Here is a 13,882-nt window from a genome sequence, read left to right as displayed (position 1 = left end):
GACCTTTCATATATTCTGAAATACAATGTGTTTTTAAATCTATCCAAATCCTAACAATAACGAGTGGCTGTCAGCGTTTCTGAATGAAGACTGGGTATTTAAATGTCATTTATAATGTGTGTAGTTATTGAAACTTACCACGCGGTGGCGCTATAGACCATAACACAGAAATGTCGGGGCTCCTCCCAGAGTAAAAGGAGAATGACTGTGGTTTTCATCACAAAGAGACACGGGAGGAGAAGGGAGGGCATAATGGAGTCTTACTCTATAACAAGAAGAAAATCGAAATAGTGTTGGCAAATACTTTGTTGCATCTCGTAATTCTACGGTCGAAACATCATTGTGGACATATGCTTTGATTTTTTCTACGGAATTATGTCTTTACCGAGCAGAAAAAGGTCTATTGTTACATATGTTGTGCTGGTGCTGTTGGATTGTTGCTGGGATGCGGCGTCTGGACAGCTCTCCTACGCCGTCTCAGAGGAGGTAAATCCGGGAACTAATGTCGGAAATATTGCAAAGGATCTAAACCTCAATGTGCAGGATCTGGAGTCCCGTTTGTTTCAGGTTGTTACAGGAAACAAGAGAAAATACTTCGAGGTAAATCTAAAGACTGGATTTCTGTATGTCAATGAGAGAATAGACCGAGAGGAGCTTTGTGTGGGGGAGCCCAGATGCACTGTTAGCGTAGAGGCTGTGATCAACAATCCGTTAAAGCTTTACCGCGTAGAGATAGAAATAAAAGACGTGAATGACCATTCTCCGTCTTTTAGCACGAAATCACAAATACTGGACATAGCAGAGAACACCTTGCCTGGATTTAGATTCGCGTTGTCGGAGGCAAGCGATGCTGATGTGGGTAGAAATGCTGTTAGCGCATATAAGCTCAGTCCAAACGAATACTTCACTCTTGCGACACACAAAAGGGGTGAGAGCATATCTCCAGAGTTAGTGCTCCAAAAAGCCCTCGACCGTGAGAAAAAGGCACATATGCAGCTCATGTTAACCGCTGTAGACGGAGGAACACCACCAAATTCAGGGACATCAGAAATTGAAATAAATGTATTAGATAACAATGATAACGCACCAATGTTCAGTAGCACTCTTTATAAAGTGCAAGCGTTTGAAAATGTCCCGATTGGTACGACAGTCTTTACCTTAAATGCTACTGATGCTGATGAAGGCACAAACAGTGAAATTGTATACTCTCTTCGTAACAAGGATCAGGACCATATTCTGGATATTTTCAAAATTGACCCTGAAACGGGGGTTATTTCAGTGAAAGGCAAAATCGACTATGAGGAAAGAAAGGCTTTTGAGATTAGAGCAGAGGCTCGGGACAAAGCCCAGCCTCCCCTGTCTGCTCATAGTAAAGTGTTAGTAGAAGTAATTGACGTAAACGACAACGCTCCTGAAATCAGCGTGACGTCACTGCTCAATACAGTGAACGAGGACGCTGCTGTCGGTACTGCTATTGCACTTGTTTCGGTTCTCGACAGGGACAGTGGTAAAAATGGTGAGGTAAAATGTGAGATCTTGAATTCGGTCCCGTTCAAATTGGAGACAAATTACAAAAATTATTACTCTTTAGTGGTTGACGGACATCTGGACAGAGAGGCAACTCCTCAGTACAATTTAACAATTTCAGCAACCGATGAAGGCAGTCTTCCTCTTTCAAACGTCAGTGTTATTACTGTTCACGTTTCTGATGTCAATGACAATGCACCGTATTTCCCAGAACCTTTAATAAACGTTTACGTGAAAGAAAACGGCAAAGTAGGAACAGTTATTAAAGCAATGACTGCAATTGATGCTGACGTAAGCAACAACGGCCAGGTGACCTATTCGTTTTTAGATGGTAATAGTAAATCTATGTCCCTCCCTACAATGGTGAACATCAACTCAGAGACAGGAGACATAATCAGCCTGCAGTCTTTTAACTATGAGGAGTTAAAAACGTTTCAGTTTAAAGTTCAGGCCACAGACTCTGGTGTTCCTCCGCTCAGCAGCAACGTGACTGTGAACGTTTTAATTCTGGATGAAAATGACAATAATCCAACAATTCTCGCGCCTTATTCTGAGCACGGCTCCGTTAACAGTGAGAGCATCCCCTATTCTGCTGAAGCGGGATACTTTGTGGCAAAGATCAGGGCTGTAGACGCAGACTCTGGATACAATGCGCTGCTTTCTTATTACCTGTCTGAACCAAAAGGAAACAACCTCTTCCGGATCGGAACCAGCACCGGAGAAATCAGGACTAAGAGGAGAATGAGTGACAATGACCTGAAAGCTCACCCCTTGGTGGTGTTGGTTTCTGATAGTGGAGAACCCTCCCTGTCAGCTACTGTGTCTATTGATGTGATGGTGGTTGAAAGCACAGCTGACATCCAGACTAATTTCAGACGTGTGCCCATAAAGGAGGAGAGCTTCTCTGATTTAAACCTGTATCTGCTGATCGCCATTGTGTCGGTGTCAGTGATCTTTCTGCTGAGCCTCATCAGTTTAATAGCTGTCAAATGCCACAGGACAGACGGCGATTTCAGCAGGTACAGCGCCCCCATGATCACCACCCACCCTGACGGGAGCTGGTCTTACTCTAAAGCTACTCAGCAGTATGACGTGTGTTTCAGCTCAGACACGCTGAAGAGTGACGTAGTGGTTTTCCCCGCACCGTTTCCACCTGTAGATGCTGAGCTCATCAGTATTAATGGAGGAGACACTTTTACACGGACTCAGACTTTACCTAATAAAGAAAAGGTAAGCTATACCTAATTTCATCAATCTAAGGAAGTGAATCTTTTCTCGCTTTGAACTAACACAATGTGTGTATGTTTTATTTTATGGCGCTTTGATGTGTACTAGAACGTTGGTAACTATTAACTGTGTTTCTGTGCTTCAAGAAAGATATCAATACAAGTAGGTTAAAACATTTTCAGAGTTTCACGGTGTTTTGGATACAGGACTCTGTTGTCATTTGAGCAATGGTTTAAAACTGCATCGAGGCGCTGTCCATTGTTCTGAAAATAACTTCTCTTTCCTCTGTCTTGAGACTCGGGTGTTGTCCTTGGTGCTGATGTTGTGAAGCGGCCATAACAAAACCACATCATCAATAATATACTCACGAATAGCAAGACAAATTAATTAGTTGAACTGCACATTTAAGAGTTAGTTTCTTCTTTGAACAGCCTACCCGTTGAGCAAAAGTCTTTCACTGTCAAGATATTAATTTCAGTAGTTTCTTCGGCATGGATTATTTTCCTTTACATTGTTCAGTGTATCTCACAATCAACATCCTCTTCGGTTTGGTGCCATCTTTCTGTATACAAAAGTGTCACAAGATGTCGCCAGAGACCACGCAAAATTCTTGTATTTAACGTTCAGAAACTCCTCCTCTATGCATGACAAAAAAGAAAACGTCATCATCTGCCAGTGCTTTGTGAAAATAGTGTGCAGTCGAGTGACGCTCTGTCGAGAGAGGACTCTGTTCGAGAATGGATACATAAAAACACCATTTTTCATTTTTCGTGTATAGTACGCGAGGCAGAAGCCAGGATTGGTTGCGTTTGCCTCGTCAGCGATGGCTCCTCGGGAACAATGGGATAATCTCGTGCTTCTGTTTTTCACTCTGCTTTGTCTCTGCGACTGGTCCGTAGCTCAGATATCCTACTCCATCTCCGAGGAGGTGGACAAAGGGACAGCGGTGGGAAATCTGGCGAAGGATCTAAACCTCAATGTGCAGCAACTGCATTCCGCGGGTCTTCAGATTACCTCTGGGTATACAAAACGGTATTTTGACATAAATCATGAATCTGGAGTACTTTTGGTGAGCGAGAGGATAGATCGGGAGGAGCTTTGTCCGAATACGGTAAAGTGCTCTTTAAATATAGAGGCCATATTGAGTAACCCACGCAGCCTCCATCGAATTGAAGTGCTGATTACTGATATTAATGACAATGCTCCGTCTTTTCTGGAAGAAATAACCACAATAGACATGTCTGAATCTTCATATGTTGGAGAAAGGCATGAACTGCCGATAGCTCATGACCCAGATGTAGGTACTAATTCAGTAAAGACTTACAAATTAAACCCGAATGATCATTTCTCTTTGGATATACAGAGCAATAATGACCAGAGCGTGTCTGCTGAGTTAGTGCTGCAGAAAGCATTAGATCGAGAAAAACAGGCTGTTATTGAACTCACACTGACAGCGATAGATGGAGGAAAACCTCCCAAAATGGGGACATTACAGATAAAAGTTAATGTGCTAGATGTAAATGATAATTCACCCTTGTTCAGTAAATCTCTTTACAAGGTCCAAATTGTTGAAAACGCGAATATTGGCACAGCATTATTAACACTTACAGCTACTGATTTGGATGACGGTGTTAATGGTGAAATAGTATACTCTTTCACAGAACGGGGACGTGTTAACCTTGATGACAAATTTTCACTCAATGATAATACTGGAGAAATTACTGTAAAAGGTAATATTGATTATGAGGAAAATCAAGCATACGAGATTCGTGTTCAAGCACGAGATAAAGGCAATCCTCCTCGCAGCGCACTTAGTAAGGTTTTAGTCGAAGTTATTGATGTCAATGACAATGCTCCAGAAATCTTAGTGTCATCACTCTTGAGTCCCGTGAAAGAGGACGCTGAGGTAGGGACAGCTGTAGCCATGGTGACTATCACTGATAAAGACGGAGGCAAAAATGGTCTGACGAACTGCAAAATTTCGGGTTCAGTGCCATTTAAATTACAATCTAATTATAAAAACTACTATTCTTTGTTGGTTGACGGACCCCTCGACAGAGAGAGTGTTCCCCAGTATAATGTATCAATTACAGCTTCGGATGAAGGAACTCCCTCTCTGTCCACCACAAGCGTCATTGCTGTTCAGATTTCTGATGTAAATGACAATTTTCCTCGATTCATGGAACCTCTGATTAATATTTATGTGAAAGAGAACAGCCCGATAGGAGCTACTATTTATACACTCACGACGGTAGATTCAGATTTGAATGAAAACGCAAAAGCAACGTACCAGTTAATCAGCAGCTCTCAGAAGACCACAAAGATAGCTTCAATGGTGAACATCAACTCAGAGACAGGAGACATAATCAGCCTGCAGTCTTTTAACTACGAGGAGTTAAAAACGTTTCAGTTTAAAGTTCAGGCCACAGACTCTGGTGTTCCTCCGCTCAGCAGCAACGTGACTGTGAACGTTTTAATTCTGGATGAAAATGACAATAATCCAACAATTCTCGCGCCTTATTCTGAGCACGGCTCCGTGAACAGTGAGAGCATCCCCTATTCTGCTGAAGCGGGATACTTTGTGGCAAAGATCAGGGCTGTAGACGCAGACTCTGGATACAATGCACTGCTTTCTTATCGCCTGTCTGAACCAAAAGGAAACAACCTCTTCCGGATCGGAACCAGCACCGGAGAGATCAGGACTAAGAGGAGAATGAGTGACAATGACCTGAAAGCTCACCCCTTGGTGGTGTTGGTTTCTGATAGGGGAGAACCCTCCCTGTCAGCTACTGTGTCTATTGATGTGATGGTGGTTGAAAGCACAGCTGACATCCAGACTAATTTCAGACGCGTGCCCATAAAGGAGGAGAGCTTCTCTGATTTAAACCTGTATCTGCTGATCGCCATTGTGTCGGTGTCAGTGATCGTTCTGCTGAGCCTCATCAGTTTAATAGCTGTCAAATGCCACAGGACAGACGGCGATTTCAGCAGGTACAGCGCCCCCATGATCACCACCCACCCTGACGGGAGCTGGTCTTACTCTAAAGCTACTCAGCAGTATGACGTGTGTTTCAGCTCAGACACGCTGAAGAGTGACGTAGTGGTTTTCCCCGCACCGTTTCCACCTGTAGATGCTGAGCTCATCAGTATTAACGGAGGAGACACTTTTACCAGAACTCAGACTTTACCTAATAAAGAAAAGGTAAGCTATACCTAATTTCATCCATCTAAGGAAGTGAATCTTTTCTCGCTTTGAACTAACACAATGTGTGTATGTTTTATTTTATGGCGCTTTGATGTGTACTAGAACGTTGGTAACTATTGACTGTGTTTCTGTGCTTCAAGAAAGATATCAATACAAGTAGGTTAAAACATTTTCAGAGTTTCACGGTGTTTTGGATACAGGACTCTGTTGTCATTTGAGCAATGGTTTAAAACTGCATCGAGGCGCTGTCCATTGTTCTGAAAATAACTTCTCTTTCCTCTGTCTTGAGACTCGGGTGTTGTCCTTGGTGCTGATGTTGTGAAGCGGCCATAACAAAACCACATCATCAATAATATACTCACGAATAGAAAGACAAATGAATTAGTTGAACTGCATATTTAAGAGATAAAGTTTCTTCTTTGAACAGCCTGCCCGTTGAGCAAAAGTCTTTCACTGTCAAGCTATTAATTTGAGTAGTTTCTTCGGCATGGATCATTTTCCTTTACATTGTTCAGTGTATCTCACAATCAACATCCTCTTCGGTTTGGTGCCATCTTTCTGTATACAAAAGTGTCACAAGGTGTCGCCAGAGACCACGCAAAAATCTTGTATTTAACGTTCAGAAACTCCTCCTCTATGCATGACAAAAAAGAAAACGTCATCATCTGCCAGTGCTTTGTGAAAATAGTGTGCAGTCGAGTGACGCTCTGTCGAGAGAGGACTCTGTCCGAGAATGGATACATAAAAACACTATTTTTCATTTTTCGTGTATAGTACGCGAGGCAGAAGCCAGGATTGGTTGCGTTTGCCTCGTCAGCGATGGCTACTCGGGAACAATGGGATAATCTCGTGCTTCTGTTTTTCACTCTGCTTTGTCTCTGCGACTGGTCCGTAGCTCAGATATCCTACTCCATCTCCGAGGAGGTGGACAAAGGGACAGCGGTGGGAAATTTGGCTAAGGATCTAAACCTCAATGTGCAGCAACTGCATTCCGCGGGTCTTCAGATTACCTCTGGGTATACAAAACGGTATTTTGACATAAATCATGAATCTGGAGTACTTTTGGTGAGCGAGAGGATAGATCGGGAGGAGCTTTGTCCGGATACGGTAAAGTGCTCTTTAAATATAGAGGCCATATTGAGTAACCCACGCAGCCTCCATCGAATTGAAGTGCTGATTACTGATATTAATGACAATGCTCCGTCTTTTCTGGAAGAAGTAACCACAATAGACATGTCTGAATTGTCATATGTTGGAGAAAGGCATGAACTGCCGACAGCTCATGACGCAGATGTAGGTACTAATTCGGTAAAGACTTACAAATTAAACCCGAATGATCATTTTTCTTTGGATATACAGAGCAATAATGACCAGAGCGTGTCTGCTGAGTTAGTGCTGCAGAAAGCATTAGATCGAGAAAAACAGGCTGTTATTGAACTCACACTGACAGCGATAGATGGAGGAAAACCTCCCAAAATGGGGACTTTACAGATAAAAGTTAATGTGCTAGATGTAAATGATAATTCACCCTTTTTCAGTAAATCTCTTTACAAGGTCCAAATTGTTGAAAACGCGAATATTGGCACAGCGTTATTAACACTGACAGCTACTGATTTGGATGACGGTGTTAATGGTGAAATAGTATACTCTTTCACAGAACGGGGACGTGTTAACCCTGATGACAAATTTTCTCTCAATGATAATACTGGAGAAATTACTGTAAAAGGTAATATTGATTATGAGGAAAATCAAGCATACGAGATTCGTGTTCAAGCACGAGATAAAGGCAATCCTCCTCGCAGTGCACGTAGCAAGGTTTTAGTCGAAGTTATTGATGTCAATGACAATGCTCCAGAAATCTTAGTGTCATCACTCTTGAGTCCCGTGAAAGAGGACGCTGAGGTAGGGACAGCTGTAGCCATGGTGACTATCACTGATAAAGACGGAGGCAAAAATGGTCTGACGAACTGCAAAATTTCGGGTTCCGTGCCATTTAAATTACAATCTAATTATAAAAACTACTATTCTTTGTTGGTTGACGGACCCCTCGACAGAGAGAGTGTTCCCCAGTATAATGTATCAATTACAGCTTCAGATGAAGGAACTCCCTCTCTGTCCAGCACAAGCGTCATTGCTGTTCAGATTTCTGATGTAAATGACAATTCTCCTCGATTCATGGAACCTCTGATTAATATTTATGTGAAAGAGAACAGCCCGATAGGAGCTACTATTTATACACTCACGACGGTAGATTCAGATTTGAATGAAAACGCAAAAGCAACGTACCAGTTAATCAGCAGCTCTCAGAAGACCACAAAGATAGCTTCAATGGTGAACATCAACTCAGAGACGGCTCAGCAGAAAGATCACTGACACCGACACAATGGCGATCAGCAGATACAGGTTTAAATCAGAGAAGCTCTCCTCCTTTATGGGCACACGTCTGAAATTAGTCTGGATGTCAGCTGTGCTTTCAACCACCATCACATCAATAGACACAGTAGCTGACAGGAGGGTTCTCCACTATCAGAAAACCAACACCACCAAGGGGTGAGCTTCAGGTCATTGTCACTCATTCTCCTCTAGTCCTGATTTCTCCGGTGCTGGTTCCGATCCGGAAGAGGTTGTTTCCTTTGGTTCAGACAGGCGATAAGAAAGCAGCGCATTGTATCCAGGTCTGCGTCTACAGCCCTGATCTTTGCCACAAAGTATCCTGCTTCAGCAGAATAGGGGATGCTCTCACTGTTCAACGGAGCCGTGCTCAGAAAAGGCGCGAAGAATTGTTGGATTATTGTCATTTTCATCCAGAATTAAAAAGTTCACAGTCACGTTGCTGCTGAGCGGAGGAACACCAGAGTCTGTGGCCTGAACTTTAAACTGAAACGTTTTTAACTCCTCGTAGTTAAAAGACTGCAGGCTGATTATGTCTCCCAGTCTCTGAGTTGAGTTCACCATTGAAGCTATCTTTGTGGTCTTCTGAGAGCTGCTGATTAACTGGTACGTTGCTTTTGCGTTTTCATTCAAATCTGAATCTCCGTCGTGAGTGTATAAATAGTAGCTCTATCGGGCTGTTTCTCTTCACATAACTATTAATCAGAGGTTCCATGAATCGAGGAGAATTGTCATTAACATCAGAAATTTGAACACAATGACGCTTGTGCTGGACAGAGAGGGAGTTCCTTCATCTGAAGCTGTAATTGATACATTATACTGGGGAACACTCTCTCTGTCGAGGGGTCCGTCAACCAAAAAAGAATAGTAGTTTTTTATAATTAGATTGTAATTTAAATGGAACGGAACCCGAAATTTTGCAGTTCGTCAGACATTTTTGCCTCCGTCTTTATCAGTGATGTCACCATGGCTACAGCTGTCCCTATCTCAGCGTCCTCTTTCACGGACCAAGAGTGATGACACTAAGATTTCTGGAGCATTGTCATTGACACAATAACTTCGACTAAAACCTTACTAAGTGCACTGCGAGGAGGATTGCCTTATTCTCGTGCTTGAACACGAATCTCGTATGCTTGATTTTCCTCATAATCAATATTACCTTTACAGAATTTCCCAGTATTATGTTGAGTGAAAATTTGTCATCAGGTTAACACGTCCCCGTTCTGTGAAAGAGTATACTATTTCACCATTAACACCGTCATCCAAATCAGTAGCTGTCAGTGTTAATAACGCTGTGCCAATATTCGCGTTTTCAACAACTTGGACCTTGTAAAGAGATTTACTGAACAAGGGTGAATTATCATTTACATCAGCACATTAACTTTATCTGTAAAGTCCCCATTTTGGGAGGTGGTTCCTCCATCTATCGCTGTCAGTGTGAGTTCAATAACAGCCTGTTTTTCCGATCTAATGCTTTCTGCAGCACTAACTCAGCAGAACGCTCTGGTCACAATGCTCTGTATATCCAGAAGAAATGATCATCGGGTTTAATTTGTAAGTCTTTACGAATAGTACCTACATCTGGCGTCATGGCTAGTCGGCAAGTGTGCCTTCTCCAACATATGAAGATTCAACATCATTGTTATTTCTTCCAGAAAAGACGGAGCATTGTCTTAATATCAGTAATCACCACTTCAATTCGATGGAGCTGCGTGGGTTACTCAATATGGCCTCATATTTAAAGAGCACTTTACCGTATCCGGACAAAGCCTCCGATCTATCTCTCGCTCACGAAAAGTACTCCAGATTCATGATTTATGTCAAAATACCGTTTTTTATACCAGAGGTAATCTGAAGACCCGCGAATGCAGTTGCTGCACATTGAGATTTAAATCCTTCGCCAGATTTCCCCCGCTGTCCCTTTGTCCACCTCCTCGGAGATGGAGTAGGATATCTGAGCGACGGACCATCCGCAGAGACAAAGCAGAGTGAAAAACGAAGCACGAGAATACCCATTGTCCGAGGAGCCACGCTGACGAGGCAGACGCAACCAATCCTGGCTTCTTGCCTCGTCGTACTTACACAAAAAAATGAAAAATAGTGTTTTTATGATCCATTCTCGGACAGAGTCCTCTCTCGACAGAGCGGCACTCGACTGCACACTATTTTCACAAAGCACTGGCAGATGATGACGTTTTCTTTTTTGTCATGCATAGAGGAGGGTTTTTGAACGTAAATACAAGATTTTGGCCTGGTCTCTGGCGAACATCTTGTGACACTTTTGTATACAGAAAGACGGCACCAAACCGATAGAGGATGATGTTGTATAGGTACACTGAACAATGTAAAGGAGAAGAATCCATGCCGAAGAAACTACTCAAATTAATATCTTTACAGTGAAAGACTTGTGCTCAACGGGTAGGCTGTTCAAAGAAGAAAACTTATCTCCTAAATATGCAGTTCAAACTAATTAATTGTCTTCATTTCGTGAGTTATATTCTGATGATGTGATTGTGTATGGCCGCTCTCACAACATCAGCACCAGAGGACAACCCGAGTCTCAAGACGAGGAAAGAGACGTTTTTTGTCAGAACAATGGACAGCGCCTCGATGCAGTTTTAAGCATTGCTCAAATGACAACAGGAGCCGTATCCAAAACACCGTGAAACTCTGAAAATGTTTTAACCTATTGTATTGAAATCGTTCTTGAATCACAGAAACACCTTAATAGTTTACCAACGTCTAGTACACATCAAAGCGCCTATAAAATGAAAAGATACACATTGTGTTGTTCAAAGCGAGAAAAGATTCACTTCCTTAGATGGATGAAATGAGGTATAGCTTACCTTTTCTTATTAGGTAAAGTCTGAGTTCTGTAAAAGTGTCTCCTCCGTTAAATCTGATGAGCTCAGCATCTACAGGTGGAAACGGGGCGGGGAAAACCACTACGTCACTCTTCAGCGTGTCTGAGCTGAAACACACGTCATACTGCTGAGTAGCTTTAGAGTAAGACCAGCTCCCGTCAGGGTGGGTGGTGATCATGGGGGCGCTGTACCTGCTGAAATCGCCGTCTGTCCTGTGGCATTTGACAGCTATTAAACTGATGAGGCTCAGCAGAAAGATCACTGACACCGACACAATGGCGATCAGCAGATACAGGTTTAAATCAGAGAAGCTCTCCTCCTTTATGGGCCCACGTCTGAAAGTCTGGATGTCAGCTGTGCTTTCAACCACCATCACATCAATAGACACAGTAGCTGACAGGGAGGGTTCTCCACTATCAGAAACCAAACACCACAGGGTGAGCTTCAGGTCATTGTCACTCATTCTCCTCTTAGTCCTGATTCTCCGGTGCTGGTTCCGATCCGGAAGAGGTTGTTTCCTTTGGGTTCAGAACAGTAATAAGAAAGCAGCGCAGTTGTATCCAGAGTCTGCGTCTACAGCCCTGATCTTTGCCACAAAGTATCCCGCTTCAGCAGAATAGGGGGCTCTCACTGTTCACGGAGCCGTGCTCAGAATAAGGCGCGAGAATTGTTGGATTATTGTCATTTCATCCAGAATTAAAACGTCACAGTCACGTTTTGCTGCTGAGCGGAGGAACACCAGAGTCTGTGGCCTGAACTTTAAACTGGCCTCAGCAGAAAGAACACTGACACCGACACAATGGCGATCAGCAGATAGGTTTAATCAGAGAAGCTCTCCTCTTTACGGTCACACGTCTGAAATTATCTGGATGTCAGCTGTGCTTTCAACCACCATCACATCAATAGACACAGTAGCTGACAGGGAGGTTCTCCACTATCAGAAACCAACACCACCAAGGGGTGAGCTTTCAGGTCATTGTCACTATTCTCCTCTTAGTCCTGATTTCTCCGGTGCTGGTTCCGATCCGGAGAGAGATTGTTTCCTTTGGGTTCAGACAGGCGATAAGAAGACAGCGCATGTATCCAGAGTCTGCTCTACACCTGATCTTTGCCACAAAGTATCCCGCTTCAGCAGAATAGGGGATGCTCTCACTGTTCACGGAGCCGTGCTCAGAATAGGCGCGAGAATTGTTGATTATTGTCATTTTCATCCAGAATTAAAACGTTCACAGTCACGTTGCTGCTGAGGGAGGAACACCAGAGTCTGTGGCCTGAACTTAAACGAAAACATTTTTTAACTCCTCGTAGTTAAAAGACTGCAGGCTGATTATTATCTCCTTCCTCGAGTTGATGTTACCATTGAAGCTATCTTTGTGGTCTTCTGAGAGCTGCGATTAACTGGTACGTTGCTTTTGCGTTTTCATTCAAATCTGAATCTTCGTCGTGAGTGTATAAATAGTAGCTCCTATCGGGCTGTTCTCTTTCACATAAATATTAATCAGAGGTTCCATGAATCGAGGAGAATTGTCATTTACATCAGAAATCTGAACCAATGACGCTTGTGTTGACAGAGAGGGGTTCTTCATCTAGCTGTAATTGATACATGTACTGGGGAACATCTCTCTGTCGAGGGGTCCGTCAACCACAAAGAATAGTAGTTTTTATAATTGATGTAATTTAAATGAACGGAACCCGAAATTTTGCAGTTCGTCAGACCATTTTGCCTCCGTCTTTATCAGTGATAGTCACCATGGCTACAGCTGTCCCTACCTCAGCGTCCTCTTCACGGACTCAAGAGTGATGACACTAAGATTTCTGGAGCATTGTCATTGACATCATACTCGACTAAACCTTACTATGTGCACTGCGAGGAGGATTGCCTTTATCTCGTGCTTGAACACGATCTCGTATCTTGATTTTTCCTCATAATCAATATTACCTTTTACAGTAATTTCTCCCAGTATTATATTGAGAGAAAATTTGTCATCAGGTAACACGTCCCCGTTCTGTGAAAGTAATACTATTTCACCATTAACACCGTCATCCAAATCAGTAGCTGTCAGTGTTAATAACGCTGTGCAATATTCGCGTTTTCAACAACTTGGACCTTGTAAAGAGATTTACTAACAAGGGTAAATTATCTTTACATCAGCACAATTAACTTTTATCTGTAAGTCCCCATTTGGAGGTTTTCCTCTCATCGCTGTCAGTGTGAGTTCAATAACAGCCTGTTTTTCCGATCTAATGCTTTCTGCAGCACCTAACTCAGCAGACACGCTCTCGGTCCCAATGCTCTGTATATCCAAGAGAAAGATCATTCGGGTTTAATTTGTAAGTCTTTACCGAATTAGTACTACATCTGCGTCATGGAGCTAGCGGAAGTGGTGCCTTCTCCAACATATGAAGATCAGACATTATTGTGGTTATTTTCTTCAAGAAAAGACGGAGCATTGTCATGTAATCAGTAATCACCACTTCAATTCGATGGAGCTGCGTGGGTTACTCAATATGGCCTCATATTAAAGAGCACTTTACCGTATCCGGACAAAGCCTCCGATCTATCTCTCGCTCACGAAAAGTACTCCAGATTCATGTTTATGTCAAAATAACCGTTTTATACCCAGAGGTAATCTGAAGACCCGCGAATGCAGTGCTGCACATTGAGATT

General features: G+C 42.8%; 2 protein-coding genes and 2 pseudogenes across 27 annotated transcripts in view; 3 read left to right on the top strand and 1 right to left on the bottom strand.

Annotated features, from left to right (window-relative positions):
* Nucleotides 1–13,882, top strand: part of LOC104937910 (protocadherin alpha-C2) — a 203,919-nt gene that overhangs the window by 128,763 nt on the left and 61,274 nt on the right. The window contains exon 1 of one of the 26 annotated variants that reach the window (XM_027278103.1): nt 3,337–5,956. The exons of the other annotated variants lie outside the window; for them this stretch is intronic. Coding sequence (XP_027133904.1) covers nt 3,578–5,956 — 2,379 coding nt within the window. The 5' untranslated portion in view covers nt 3,337–3,577. Of the gene's footprint in view, nt 1–3,336; nt 5,957–13,882 lie in introns of those variants that run through there. 26 annotated transcript variants of the gene reach the window in all.
* LOC104937916 (protocadherin alpha-3-like) lies at nt 633–3,082 on the top strand. Its single transcript, XM_027278692.1, has 2 exons — nt 633–2,757; nt 3,050–3,082. The coding sequence occupies exons 1-2, from the start codon at nt 991–993 to the stop codon at nt 3,080–3,082; spliced, it is 1,800 nt and encodes a 599-aa protein (XP_027134493.1). The 5' UTR covers nt 633–990.
* On the bottom strand, nt 11,193–13,807 carry LOC113745759 (protocadherin alpha-3-like; annotated as a pseudogene).
* Nucleotides 13,806–13,882, top strand: part of LOC113745757 (protocadherin alpha-5-like) — an 884-nt pseudogene continuing 807 nt past the window's right edge.

This window comes from Larimichthys crocea, chromosome I, assembly GCF_000972845.2.
Source record: "Larimichthys crocea isolate SSNF chromosome I, L_crocea_2.0, whole genome shotgun sequence".
Taxonomy (NCBI): Eukaryota; Metazoa; Chordata; class Actinopteri; family Sciaenidae; genus Larimichthys; species Larimichthys crocea.
Note: the sequence above shows the minus strand (reverse complement) of the source record. Positions and strands in the feature narration are given on the sequence as shown.